At 47.9% G+C, this 13448-nt stretch overlaps 1 protein-coding gene across 3 annotated transcripts in view; it reads left to right on the forward strand.

Moving 5' to 3' along the window:
• The first annotated feature begins 4421 nt into the window (after positions 1 to 4421).
• The window catches only part of PRKAR2B (protein kinase cAMP-dependent type II regulatory subunit beta), an 89955-nt gene continuing 80928 nt past the window's right edge, over positions 4422 to 13448 (forward strand). Inside the window, exon 1 of one of the 3 annotated variants that reach the window (XM_053255362.1) lies at positions 4422 to 5100. In XM_053255362.1, coding sequence (XP_053111337.1) covers positions 4722 to 5100 — 379 coding nt within the window. In that variant the 5' untranslated portion in view covers positions 4422 to 4721. The remainder of the gene's footprint in view (positions 5101 to 13448) is intronic. The other 2 variants (XM_053255361.1, XM_053255360.1) reach the window with 2 other exon arrangements.

Genomic DNA, 13448 nt, shown 5'->3' on the forward strand with positions numbered 1-13448 from the left:
GCCTTAGGTTCCAATTTCCCAGCTTTGTGGAGCTTGGATCAAAATGAAGAAGCTTTTTCTCTGACCATAAGCTGGCAGATTTTTTCTCAAAACATAAAATGTCCATAGTTTGTTAAAAGAAAACCTATCGTTGCAGTGCTGTCAATTCAATACCCTCTCCCAAAGTAATATTTAGTGCTGATTCTAAAAAGACAGTAAATTGCATTATATAATATATATTTCTTAAACAGTTGTAGTATATTCTGCATTATAGTACAGCTAGGTAATTTTGGAGTCTGGACCTAGTGAGCTTATGGGTGGGTGGAGGGTTGCAAAATAAGCATCGTCTCCATGCATGCACGGACACTAGCCCCATGGTTCCACACAGCATTTTTGAGTGCACACAAAGCCCACTGGAATATATTAGTGCATCTGTGCACATGGGAGAGAGAGCTTCCTATTGGCACAGGCAGGCAGGAAGGCAGGCATAGCAGGTGTAGAGCCTGACCGCTGGTGGCCCGTGTGCGGCCGTGGCGGCGGCCCCGCTGACCCCGCCCCCGCATCTGAGGTCAGACATGGGGGGGCGTGGTCTTGAGGCTCCCTTCAGGAGTTGGAGTTCAACTCCTGAAGCTAAACTAAGGCTGGCGCAGCTTTTGCAGCACAGCCAGGAGCGGCTCTTGCCTGCAGGGAAGAGCCGCTCCTGGGTGCACTGCAAACGCAGCACCAGCCTTTTAACTCCTGAAGGGGCCGCACAGGAAGAGCCGCTCCTGGCTGTGCTGCAAAAGCAGTGCCAGCCTTTGTTTAGCTCCTGAAGGGGCCGCGCAGCCCTCGCTTGGGAGCTAAACCAGCACCCCCGCATCTGACATCGGACGCAGGGGGCGTGTTGGGGCTGCGAGGCGTGGCCCCTGATTGGGCGCGGCCTGGGATCTTTGAACCTGTTGGCCCAGTGGTGGCATCACCCCTGAGGCACAGACTGAAGCAGCAACAGCACACAGAGCGCTCTGCCTCAGCCAGCCCCTCCCATCTGTCGAACAGATGAAAGATCCACACATGTTCTTGATCATTGTCATAAACCAAACCAAGCATGTCCTTGCTCCACAGTTCACATACACACCTGGATCACAAACCAACTTGGACAAATAGTGCATTTATAAGGGAAAGCATTCAAATCACAACGCATGCCCCTTGCTTCACAGTTCTCACACAGACCTTCTGGATCATAAACCAACTTGAGCATAGTGCATATATATATATATATATATTTAAATGGGTGTTTATTTGGATGTTCACTCTTAGTTCCACTTTCACTATGTTTGAAGTAGTTTATGGATATACTTTCTGGCAGCTTTACTGCAGTAGGGAAACATTCATTAGAAACCACAGGATTGATTCCACATGGGGTGGAATGGTAGTCCAAGGGGGGTCTTCAGTTCCAGAAGTTTTTGTAATTTTGTGCCATGAAACAAGCCACCTACACATCTAACAATAATAATTAATAAATGAATTGACTGATCCACTTCAAATTCAATACACAGAGTCCCCCCACTACTGCCCTACATCTGTGCCCAATATAACAGCTCTGTGCCAAGCCATTTCAGGAGATCTAAAGGTTTAGGCAGAAAGGTGAGGAGCTTTACGCTTTTTTATGAAGGCAAAGGGCAGATTCCGCAACATGGGGGGTGGAATGATGGTCCAAGGGAGAGCTTCAGTTCCAGAAGTTTTTTTTAAATTTTCTGCCATGAAATAAGCCATTTGTAGGACTGTTTTGAAATTATACACACACTCAAAAGATTGAACAATGGGCTTCAAATTAAAGACAGAGTCCCCTCATACAACTATGCCCCATATCAAAGCCCTTTGCCATGCCAATCAGGAACTGGAAAATTGGAAACTGGAATATCAGGAAAGGGGTAGGGTAGAGAGAAATAACCCACACAAGCCCCATATTTCCATTCCTGGGCAGCACACTGCAAAGAGGCAGTGGTGGCAGCAGAAGGGCAGGGCAGAGATCCTGCACAGTACTCTGACCTGGGGCAGCCAGCGCTAGCCGCTCTGCCTCCTTCCTTTTGGCTGCCTGCAGGCAGCCTACCAGCCCATGCTGCAGAGCTTCATGGAGACAGGCAGAGAGGCCTCAGCAAGTCCTGCCCAGTTGCTGGACAGCTGATTGTTGGGTGGGGGGAGCTGCAGCAGGCAGCCTGCCCCAGTGCGCAGGGAGCCTCCCGGTGGCCAGTGCCATGCTGCTGGCATGCCAGTGCCCACACCCAGTTGCGGGGTGAGGAGGAAATTCCCGGCATTGGTGTGGAGCTGGCAGTTGCACTGGGCCCTGCAGGAGAGCAGGTGGCAGGGCCTCAGTCCTATGATGCAAGGACCAGGCCTAACAGCACCCCTGAGTCTTACAATCATCATTGTGGTATACTACAGTATATACAACAGTATCTGGGAAGGTACACGCTGGCGAGGCTGGCGGGGGGGGGGGAAGCCCAGTCAGCCAGTGTTTCAATGAAATGCTGACTGGGGAGGATGGGAGAGGGTCCAAATGGACCTCTCCCGGGCAGTGGCCATGCCCCCTGCATCAACGTTAGATGCAGGGGGTGTGGCCAGTACCCGGATGGGGCCAGTCGTCCCCTGCAGAGCTTCCACAGTCAGTGGTTTCTATGGAAGCTCTGCAGGAGCTGACTGGCCCCGTCCCGGCACTGCCACACCCCCTGCCTCTGACATCAGATACAGGGTGTGTGACTTAGGATGCACACATACTTTGCATGCATGCTTGGCAGTCACAGCTGAACAAGTACTCCCTATGCCCCCACTCCTGATCATTGTAGGTGTACTTCAGGGCTTTAAAAAAAGAAAATTCAGAGCTGCACAATGGTACGTGCATGTAATTCACAGGCATATTGTGCACCACTACACCACCCACCTGGGCATTTCCCTTATCCATCCATACATCTTTTGATGCCTAGAGTCACATTCTGTGACTTTGAGAAGCCTACACAGATCGGAGAAGTTCATAGCTGAGAATTTGGCAGGACTATTACAAAATAGGGGTGTGCAGGGAACCGGTTTGAAATGCTGGCATTTGAGGTGGTTTGGAGGCTGGGGGGGGGCGTTAATTTAATAGGCAGAGAGGGTGTGCCTCTTACCTGTCCATGCCTGCTCGCTGCTTTCTCCCTGCTGACCCTCTCCCAAACAGGGTGGGTGTGGTTCCTCCTTGCAGCCCCATTCAGTGTCTCACGCATTGGCCATCTGTATGGCGATGCTAAATGGGGCTGCAAGGAGGAATGCTGCAGCCTCACACCCATGCTTTTTTGGGAGAGTGCCAGTGGGGGGAAAGGGGCGGGTCAGGGATGGGCAGGTAAGAGGCACCCTCCCTGCCCCTTAAAGTAACATCCCTGCCCTCCCGGTAGTGCACAGAATCAGTTCCATGCACATCCCTATTACAAAAGAGTGTTATACTCATTGAGGAAGATTCTGTGGGGAGTAGCAGTGGAGTCTGCAAGAACTCTAGCCCCTGTACCCATCCCTGCAAGTGTGCATGAGGTAACCACCTTACCCTGCCTCAAGGAAAGGGCTACGCCACCCCTAGGAGAGGGATTTTTCAGGGCTTTATTTGAACGAGGCTGGTCCAAAACATGCCCCGCTTTGAGAGGTGTGTCTTAAGATCTTTTAAGATGCTGCTTTCTACTCCTCCCTCACATCCTCATGCACCTAGTGCTTCATTTATATGCACAAATACACCCAATGCCAGCCCTTTCTCCTAATCTGGCACGGGGGTGGGCTATATGTAATGGTAGCCAACTAAACAGAATAAAAACAGGCTTGGGGCTGCTCCCCTGCCTTTAAGAGCAGTTTGATTTGCAATGCAGAAACCAGCAGACGGAGTTTTTCAAGGCCCTTGCACTTGCAGACAAAAGGGCGGGGAGCACTGAAACAGCACAGTGCAATTACGGGTGCGCGAGCTGTGTCCTACTCCCACATCATGTTAGATTTCTGAAACAGAAATGGGAGGGCAGGGCAGGCAGGCTAGGGGGCAAACTACAGGTCTGAGGGGGCTCTCCCCGCTCCTACCCCAAGCCACCCTGAACTGCTTTTAAAGGAATGATGACAAGGACCTGCGCTCTCTTTTATTTTATTTTATTAAAGTGGGCAAGCCTAAAGCTGAGGGGCAAGAAAGGTACGTTGCTGCAGTGCACATACTCAAAAGGGACACTGGATTCTAGCGCTGAGAACCGGTTGCAGGGCGAAGCCCTGCCGCACAGCCCGAGCGCGGCTTCCTTTCTCTTTCTTTGTTCCGTTCAGTGAGGTGGGGTTTAAGGTTCCCCACTGCTGCCTGCCTGCCTGCCTGCCTGCCTGCCTGCCTGCAGCCCAAGACCGGGCGGGCCTTGTGTTCGCCAGACTGCGAATCCCGCAGCAGCTCGCGTGGCGGAAGGTTGTCATGGTTTCCCAGGTCACATGCGCGCGAGGTTTCCCCCAGCGTTGGGGGCGGGAGATGCGCGGCTGCAGTCACCGGCAGGGCTGGCTTTTTCCTTGCTGCCGCTGCTGCGCCTCCGAGCCGGGGAAAGACCGGGAGGGAAACAGCCGCGACTGCACAGTGCTGCGTGGTTTGATCGGATCTATTGGTGTGTAACTCGCGCTGGGCATTATCCCCGGGCCGAAGCGGAGGGGAAGGGGGAGCTTCGGGACCCTGCTGGGCTCCCCCCTTCCGCCTGAGCCCTGTCCTGCCTCCTCCCCACCCCGTCTCCGGGATGAGCATCTCCATCCCGGAGGGGCTGACGGAGCTGCTGCAAGGCTTCACCGTGGAGGTGCTGCGGAGCCAGCCGGGGGACCTGCTGGAATTCGCCCTCCAGTACTTCGGGCGCCTCAAAGCAGAGGCGGCGGCTGTTGCTGCGGGTCAGGGGGCGGGTGAAGGAGCCGGAGGAGAGGAGCCGGGCGAAGACGAGGAGGAAGCAAGCGGCCGCCAGCCCCGCTTCAATGCAGTGTCGCCTGGCCGCGAGAGGGGGAGCCGCCTGCAGCTCCGGAGGGCCCCCTCGGAGAGCAGAGGGGTCAACTTCGCCGAGGAGCCCATGCAGACCGACTCTGAGAGCGGGGAAGGGGATGACGACGACGAGGCTGAAGAATTCACGGGTAAGCCCAGCCCAGCCTCCACCTGAATGCTGCCCCCGCCCCCGGTTGAAGGCTGCTCTCTTAGCACCATTTGCTAGAGAGAAAAGAGACGGCGTCGCCCTTCAGAGGTATAAGAGGAACCTTGCCCCCCCCCCGCCCCTTCGAGTAGGGCGCCTACTGTCCTATGCCTCTATCTAACGGCTGCATAACACGGAGGAAAGGGAGAGCTTTGTCCGCGGATTTTCTACCAATGAATCCATGCGTGCACATGTGGCACCTTCAAGATGAATGGATTCATGGTGGCATCTCCCATCCCACTTAGTCAGATGTTTGCCAGTAAGCAGACGCCCAGCTGCTGATTTCTGACGGTGCTGTAGCTATAGTACAGGCACAATAATCCTGTTAGGGGGGAAAGTTGACAACAACATTGGGAGGCTCTAGCAGTGCATCAACCAGGTAGTCAGGACCACAGAGTACTAAGGATTTCACTGTGATGGGACACTAGTAGGGTTGCCAAGTTTTTGGACCAGCTCCTGATCCATGCCGTTAGCAGTTTGATCTGCAGACGTTAGCAGGTGGTGACATTTCCATGCTGTGAGAAGCTTCACCTGCAGGTCAAGTAGCTATTAAAAGTACAGAAGGAGGCTAGGGCAGTTATTTTCTAATCAGTTAATAATCCTAGGTTATGAGCATTTGGGCATGCCTAAGCAGTAATTTCCCCAGAACTTAATATTGGGTTTATGTGTGTTATTTTCAGGGGATATCAGGTGAGATTTGTTCTGAAGCTCCCCTTGCCCCTCCCCCAAGTCCACCTCAAGTGGCAAACATTTTCCTGGACTGCACCACCTAAATGTTTTCCCTCTAAAAATATTCCTGCCCACAGAAAAGTATTGTGAAAGGGAGAGTTGTTCAGGCCACACACTTTATTCCTGACACACTTTATTCCTATGTGCACGGGGGAAGCTCCTGCTTTTGTCTGTGTTTGGGTTGTGCGGGGAGGAATATTCAAACCTGGAACCCTGTCTCAGCCTGAAATGATGAAATCCAGGAAAAGCTTCACAGGCCCCAACCCTCATCTGTTGTTGGGCTTCTGCAACTCAGTAGCCTTTTGTTGTTGCTAGTGGATGGAAGTCACCAATCTACATAAATATTTCTAATTTTAAGATAGTAAAATCCATCTCCTGTTGTTAAAGCTTTTACATACACACACACTCACTCTCTCTCTCTCATACACACACACACACACCACAGCATCTTCAATCCCTGGCATCACCAGGGAGCACTGGGAAATATTTATGCCTGAAACCTTGGTGAGCCACTGCCAGTGAGTGTAGATGATACTGAGTTAGATGGATGAATGTCTGTTTCATTGACAAAACACCTTCCTCAAAGAACCATAATTCCCTTGCTGTCAGGTCCATCCAAGGACACACCTACACCCAATTTAGTACATTTTAGAAAATTTAAAAGCGGATTGGACAAATTCATAGAGAAATTGAGGCCTGTCACTAGCTGTTAGTCATGATGGCTATAATGTGAATCCTTCAGATTCAGTGGCAATATGCTTTTGAATAGCACTAGTTGTAGCCAAGAAGTTATTCATATTCTCTCTCAGGCAAGTGGGCAAATAGAACTTACTCCTACCAAATTGCAAACAATACAGGCAAATAACTACCACCAAATTGATTTCAAACTATACCTGGAATCACCTCAGTTTTTTAGCATTTAAGGGCTTCTGTGGTAAGGCATATAGGCATCTTTAAAAACAATTCCACATGATTCATATTACAAGATCTTATTTTGATGCAAGTATATAAGAACAGACCACAAAATAATATATTTTGATGAGGGAGGGGGAAATGCTTAATTCTTAGTTTTGCAGTCTGTAACCCCTTTGCAAAAGAGTGAAATACGGTGGGTATTTTATTCTACTATGAGTTTATAAAAACAAACAATATGTAAATGCTATCTATATGCACAGTTATAAATGTAGCACTTTAAAGAGAAGACTTTTTTATTTTTAGGAGAGCCATTTAGGGACAGCCAACCATTTTCTCATTCCTTTGGCTGTCTAAACTGCTCTGAGAAGGGTTTAGTGTGTGTGTGACAGAGAAAAGCAGTATATAAGTATATTAATAATAGTGATATAATAAGTAAAAAGAAATGGGCGTGGGAACAGACCAGTTTAAAACCCGTAGACATGGGATTCACTCTAACCTTCATATACTTGCATGTGATAGACAAGGCAGGAGAACTAAAATAACAACAACAAACAACTTTGCTAGCTGCAGTGTTTTCCTTCTCCATGCACACACTTTGAATCCACAGGGGAAGGAGTTTTAAAGAGACACTAGAGCAGACAACTTTACTATAGGAATTACTCTCCTCCCCACAAAAACCCCATAAAAGAAGAATACGCAAAATGGAATATCCCCCCCCTGCAAAAACAACAACAACAAATAATAATAATAATCCTCAACAACCGAGGCAGCTGCTGGCTGGGAGTCAGACTTTGAGTTCCAAGTCCAGCCAGCCTGCCCAGTGTCTAAGATTTTTTTTTTAAAGGTTTTTTTAAAAACCCAACTATCTCATGCTCTCCTGTAGTGGTGACTTGGTATGGATCAAGGAAGGGCAGTGTGGATCAGAGAAGGGCAGTGTGTGGCCAAAACTGTCTCAAAATTTGTCTGGCATAAAAATGTCTGAGTTCATTGCTTCCCATGATGTTTAGTCCAACAGAATGGCTGGAATCCCACATATAGGGGAAGGGGGGAAATGAGGAAATTAGTATCTCAATTCAGGTGTTCATTGGCCATTAAAAGCCATTAGCCTAACACAGAGGTTCCCAGCGGGGGTACTAGTATCCCTTGAGGTACTTAAAGGGCTCTCAGTTAGTATTCAGAGCCCTCATGCCTCTACATGCTGCAGCCATGCTATTTGCTACACAAGGGAAGGAAAGAGGGTGAACACCCTCCTCCTTTGCTCATAACTGGCTGGCAACATGTAGGGATGTGCATGGAACTGTGCCTCCGCTGTTAGAGAAGGTGGCAAAGGTAGCGCTCTAAGGGTGGGGGAAGGTGCACTCACCCCTCCTGCCGCTTTCCCCTCACCGGCGCTTGTTACTTACCAAAACCTTCGGGGTGGCAGCCTACCTCCCGGCTGCCCCTTCCCTGTCCTTGGACGGAAGTGGATGGAAGTACCGGGTGTGTGCATGTAACGGGTGCATGCGCGCCTGGTACTTCCGGCCACTTCTGGCTGAAAACGGGGAAGGGGCGGCAGGGAGGTATGCTGCCACCCTGAAGGTTTTGTAAAGTTACGAGCACCAGTGGGGAAAAAGTAGCAGGAGGGGTGAGTGTACCCTCCCCTGCCCTTAAAGCAGTACCCCCGGGGCCTTCAAACCAGCCCCGGGGTTCAAACCTGTTTGGAGGCCCGTAAAAGGGCCTCCGAACAGGTTTGTGCACATCCCTAGCTACATGCTGAAGCTCAGCATAACCCTCCCCTCATTCTGACCAACAGGTTTAAAACAATTAGCACCTAGTACTCCCATTGAGAACCACCTAATAGCACAGCGGGGAAGTAATTTGCCTAGGGAGCAAGAGGTTACTGACTCAAATCCCCACTGGTATATTTCCCAGACTATGGGAAACGCTTATATCGGGCAGCAGCGATATAGGAAGATGCTGAAAGGCATCATCAGATGGCAATGGTAAACCCCTCCTGTATTCTACCAAAGCAAACCACATAGCTCTGTGGTCGCCAGGAGTCGACACTGACCTGAGGGCACAACTTTACTTTACTTTACTCCCATTGAAATCAATGGGAACTTGTTCTATTAATTTCCATGGAAGTACTCATGAGTAACTTAGTCTGGATGTAAACCAGTGGCTGGAGTAGCCTGCCTAATAACTGTAACATTTAAAATGTGTGTGTGTGTGTGTGTGCACAGAAAAATATCTTTGGGGTACCTGAGTTGAAGGTTTGCATCAGAAGAGGTACACTTATTTTAAAAGGTTTGAAACCCCTGGCCTAACACAATAGAAATCTGCCAGGCTAAACTTGGCCAGCTGGTTTGCTAGTTCTTCTCCTTGTTATAATCACAAAGTGAAAGGACATTCAGTCCAACTACTCAAACACATGACACTTTGTGACAGTGTGAATTGGCAGTCTGTTGGGCCTAGCTGAGGCCCTGTCCCACAGCCCCAGAGTATCATAGGATTTCAGAGGGTTGGGTTTTGTTTTCTTTTTGGACCAAATTCAAGAGGTATTTTTAATGTGGTCATAGAGAAATTCACTGTGCCTAAGCTACTGCATACAAAACCCAGAGAGAGAGAGGTGTAACGTACATTTGTGGACATCTCTATCGTTCCCTACTTCTGAAAACAGCTTTATGAATAAAACTGTCGGCAAGTGCTTTATCATACCATGATAAACATTTTGGTACAGTTGTCAAGAAGAGCCAGATAAAAGTGCTTCAAGGGCTGGTTTTAACCTGTTGGCCATCCATGAACATCGGCATGGTGCCCCTCAGAACTCTGTATTGTCTCTGATGTTGTTTAACATCTACATGAAACTGCTGGGAGAGATCATCAGGAAATTTGGTGCAGGGTGTTATCAATATGCTGATGACACCCAAATCTTTTTCTCCATGTCAGCATCATCAGAAGAAGGCATAACTTCCCTAAATGCCTGCCTGGAGGCAGTGATAGGCTGGATGAGAGGTAGCAAGCTGATGCTGAATCTAGATAAGATGAAGGTACTTATTGTTCAGGGTCGGAATTCAGGAGATGATTTTGATCTGCCCGTTCTGGGGTCACACTTCCCCAGAAGGAACAGGTACGCAGTCTGGGGGTGCTTCTAGACACAAACTTCTCCCTGATGTCCCAAGTTGAGGCAGTGGCCAGAGGTGCCTTTTATCAGCTTCGGCTGATACGCCAGCTGCGTCCGTTTCTTGATATAAATGACCTGAGAATAGTAGTACATCTGTTGGTCACCTCCAGACTTGATTACTGCAATGCACTCTATGTGGGGCTGCCTTTGTCCGTAGTCCGGAAACTGCAGTTGGTCCAGAATGCGGCAGCCAGGTTGGTCTCTGGGTCATTTTGGAGAGACCATATCAATCCTATCTTAAAAGATCTACATTCATTGCTGATAAGTTTCCGGACAAAATACAAGGTTTTGGCTATAATCTATAAAGCCATGAACAGCTTGCATCCTGGGTATTTAAGAGAACGTCTTCTGTGCTACGAATCACACCGCCCATTGAGAGCATCTGGAGAGGTTTGTCCGCAGTTGCCACTGGCTTTTCTGGTGGCTACTCGAGGACGGGCCTTCTCCTTTGCTGCCCCGAGGCTTTGGAACACACTTCCTGCTGAAATAAGAGCTTCCCCCATCTCTTACAACACCCAGGCTTTTAATTAGATACTGTTTTGTTTTTTTAATAGTTTTAATGTGTTAAATTTCAATTGTTGTAATGTTGTAATCTTTTTATCTGTTTTTATTGTTTTGTTGTAAGCCACCCAGAGACTTGTATTTTAGGCGGTGTATGTATGTGTGTGTGTGTGTGTGTGTGTGTGTGTGTGTATATATATATATATATATATCGCCTAAAATACAAGTCTCTGGGTGGCTCTGTAGGCAGGTTTGACCCCAACATCTAATTTCTAAAGCTTAGTCACTAGTTAGCCTTTTGCCTGCCTAAATATTGAGATGGTAGTTGTATACTCCTTGACATCGTACCAACATTATGAAAAGTATAGGGAAGTACTTCTTCCTTTGAGTAACCATGGTTAGCATCAAGTTGACAATTATACAAGCAGTCTTCTTAGGAGATAATGCAAAAAACTCAATTGTTTTCTTCTTGGAAACACAGGAGTTCATCATGTGTAGTAAACTTCTTAGAAACAAATACCTGATAGGTTACCACTTCATTATCCATTTTTATAAACTTATTACTGTAATCATTTTGTTACTGTGAAAATGGACAATAGAAGCCTAAAAAGAGGCTTGGGCTTTGAAAGGCAAATGACATGCAAAAGTAGAGACCATAATGAAAAAGCTGAATTGCTGTGTGGGAGTGGGTGGGCAGGGTGTGTGTGTGTGTGTGTGTGGGAGGGCTTCCCGTCAAGTTGCTAGAGAGCTTCAGTTGACTACAGGAGAATGAGGCAATATTTGGCATATGACTTGTCTTGTCCTGTTACTCATCCAAAAATGATTAATTTGGTGACTCTTTATCTGGAGTTAAACATCCTTTGTTCCATACAGTTGCAGGTACCATGGCTGTTTGAAAATTAATTCTCACTTGAACAGGGTAATATTGGAGCAATTGATTCATGTAAGATTGCTGCTCCTGTTCCATTTACTGGAAAAATGGCAAAATGAGACTTTCCACTTAATGGGATTGGAGCCAAACGTTTTTATGAGATTGCAGCTCTTGATATTGAACTGCTCACTCAAGTTAGACCACTTGCATGAGCAGTTGTTTGTGAAAATGGGCTGGTGGCTGATTGTGGGGATAAACTTCTATTGTATTGGATGGGGCTATAACTCAGTGGTAGAACACATGCTTTGCATGCAAAAGGTCCCAGGTTCATTCCCTAGCATCTCCAGGTAGTCCTGGAAAAGACTCCTGCCTGGAACCTTGGAGAGCTGCTGCCAGTTAGTGTAGACCAGTGGTGCACAACTCCTGAAAATAGACCCTTTCCTTGCTCAGTCACTGGGGCACCTAGAGTGTGTGCCAGTCCCAAACAAATGCCCAGTCCTCTCCTCTCCCTAAATCATTACTGGTGGCGCAGTGGTAAAACTGCCGCCCTGTAACCAGAAGGTTACAAGTTTGATCCTGACCAGGGGCTCAAGGTTGACTCAGCCTTCCATCCTTCCGAGGTCGGTAAAATGAGTACCCAGAATGTTGGGGGCAATATGCTAAATCATTGTAAACCGCTTAGAGAGCTTCAGCTATAGAGCGGTATATAAATGTAAGTGCTATTGCTATTGCTATTATTGCTTTCAGGCTGCAATCCTAGGCATGCTTACTTGGGTACACTGTCAGGTATCTTTTTTAGTAAACATGCATAGGATGGTGTTATAAGGCAGTTTCCAGAGAGGATGGCCCTCCTCAGAGAAGAGGGAACTAACTAAAAGGGTTAGTCTCTGCCTTTCTGGGCTGTGCTCTGCCTGTGCCCACTTGATGCCACTATTGCTGCTGTTTCAACCCACTCCATGCATCACCACCACTGCTGCTCAAGAAGCAGCAGCTGACTCACGTGCTCATCAGTCCATTGCGGCCATATGCATCTTGTCTGGTCTTAAAATCCCAGCTGCATTGAGCTGCTGCTGCTCATCAACTGGACAAGCCAGGAGCTCTTCATGGCTTCTGCTGTTGCTACAGGTTATTCCTACCTGGGGGCCAGCAAAAAAGTCCCTGCCAGCCAGATCCGGCCCCCAGGCCTTACGTTGTGCAGCCCTGGTGTATGCAATACTGAGCTAGATGGGCCAATGGTCTGACACGATATAAGGTTGCCTCCTGTGTTCCTATTCATGTTTCACATCATGTCAAATTCAGGTTTGTCCCCAACAAACCTGTTCTCTGGCTCCATGACAAAGATACTCTTATGATACTCATGTTTGTTGCAGTCACACGTTTATATTTTTAAGTGGATAAACGAACTTCCATTATACAGTACACCTAAAACGTATCAAGCAGCATATAGCTTGTGAGGCAACAAGGTAACATCTTTAGAATCCTGCAAACTGGTGGATGAGGGAGAGTGGGCTCATTGATGTTTCCTTTGACTCATCCACCTTGCACTGTGGGCTCCTTGAAGCACAAAGCCTTGCTTTCCATACCCAGTACAATCTACTAGATGGGAGGAAGGGTGGGACCAACATTTGTTTAATTCCATATATAAAAGAAGCCTCACTGTAAATAGAAAATTAAGACAGCAGGGAGTGAGCTAGGTTAAAATAATATTTCTTTCTGATCTGCTGGTGCTTTGACTTGCAGAAAAGTTTTTTTACATGAGGAAGCATTCAAAAACGGTATTCTCTGCCTACCGTCAGATGTGGGGTAATGTCTACTCTACCAACTCAGGGCTTTATCACCTCATTATCTTCCACAGGTAATGTAGACTAGGCCTAAGAGCCATTCTATGCATTTCATAGAATGAGAGGGTAAAAGATTCTGGGCTGTACTACTGCAGGTGAGGTAATACCTTTTATTGATATTTTCTTACATGAAAGCTTCCTGAATGTTGTTAACTATCACATTTGCTAAACCACCCCACCCTGCAACTTCAAGAGAGAGGCGGGGGCAAGGGTTCCCTCTCATCATCCTTGCAAGAGGGCGGTGGAACATCTGCCATGGTAAGGGGGGGTGA

Source organism: Hemicordylus capensis, chromosome 5 (assembly GCF_027244095.1).
Source record: "Hemicordylus capensis ecotype Gifberg chromosome 5, rHemCap1.1.pri, whole genome shotgun sequence".
Taxonomy (NCBI): domain Eukaryota; kingdom Metazoa; phylum Chordata; class Lepidosauria; order Squamata; family Cordylidae; genus Hemicordylus; species Hemicordylus capensis.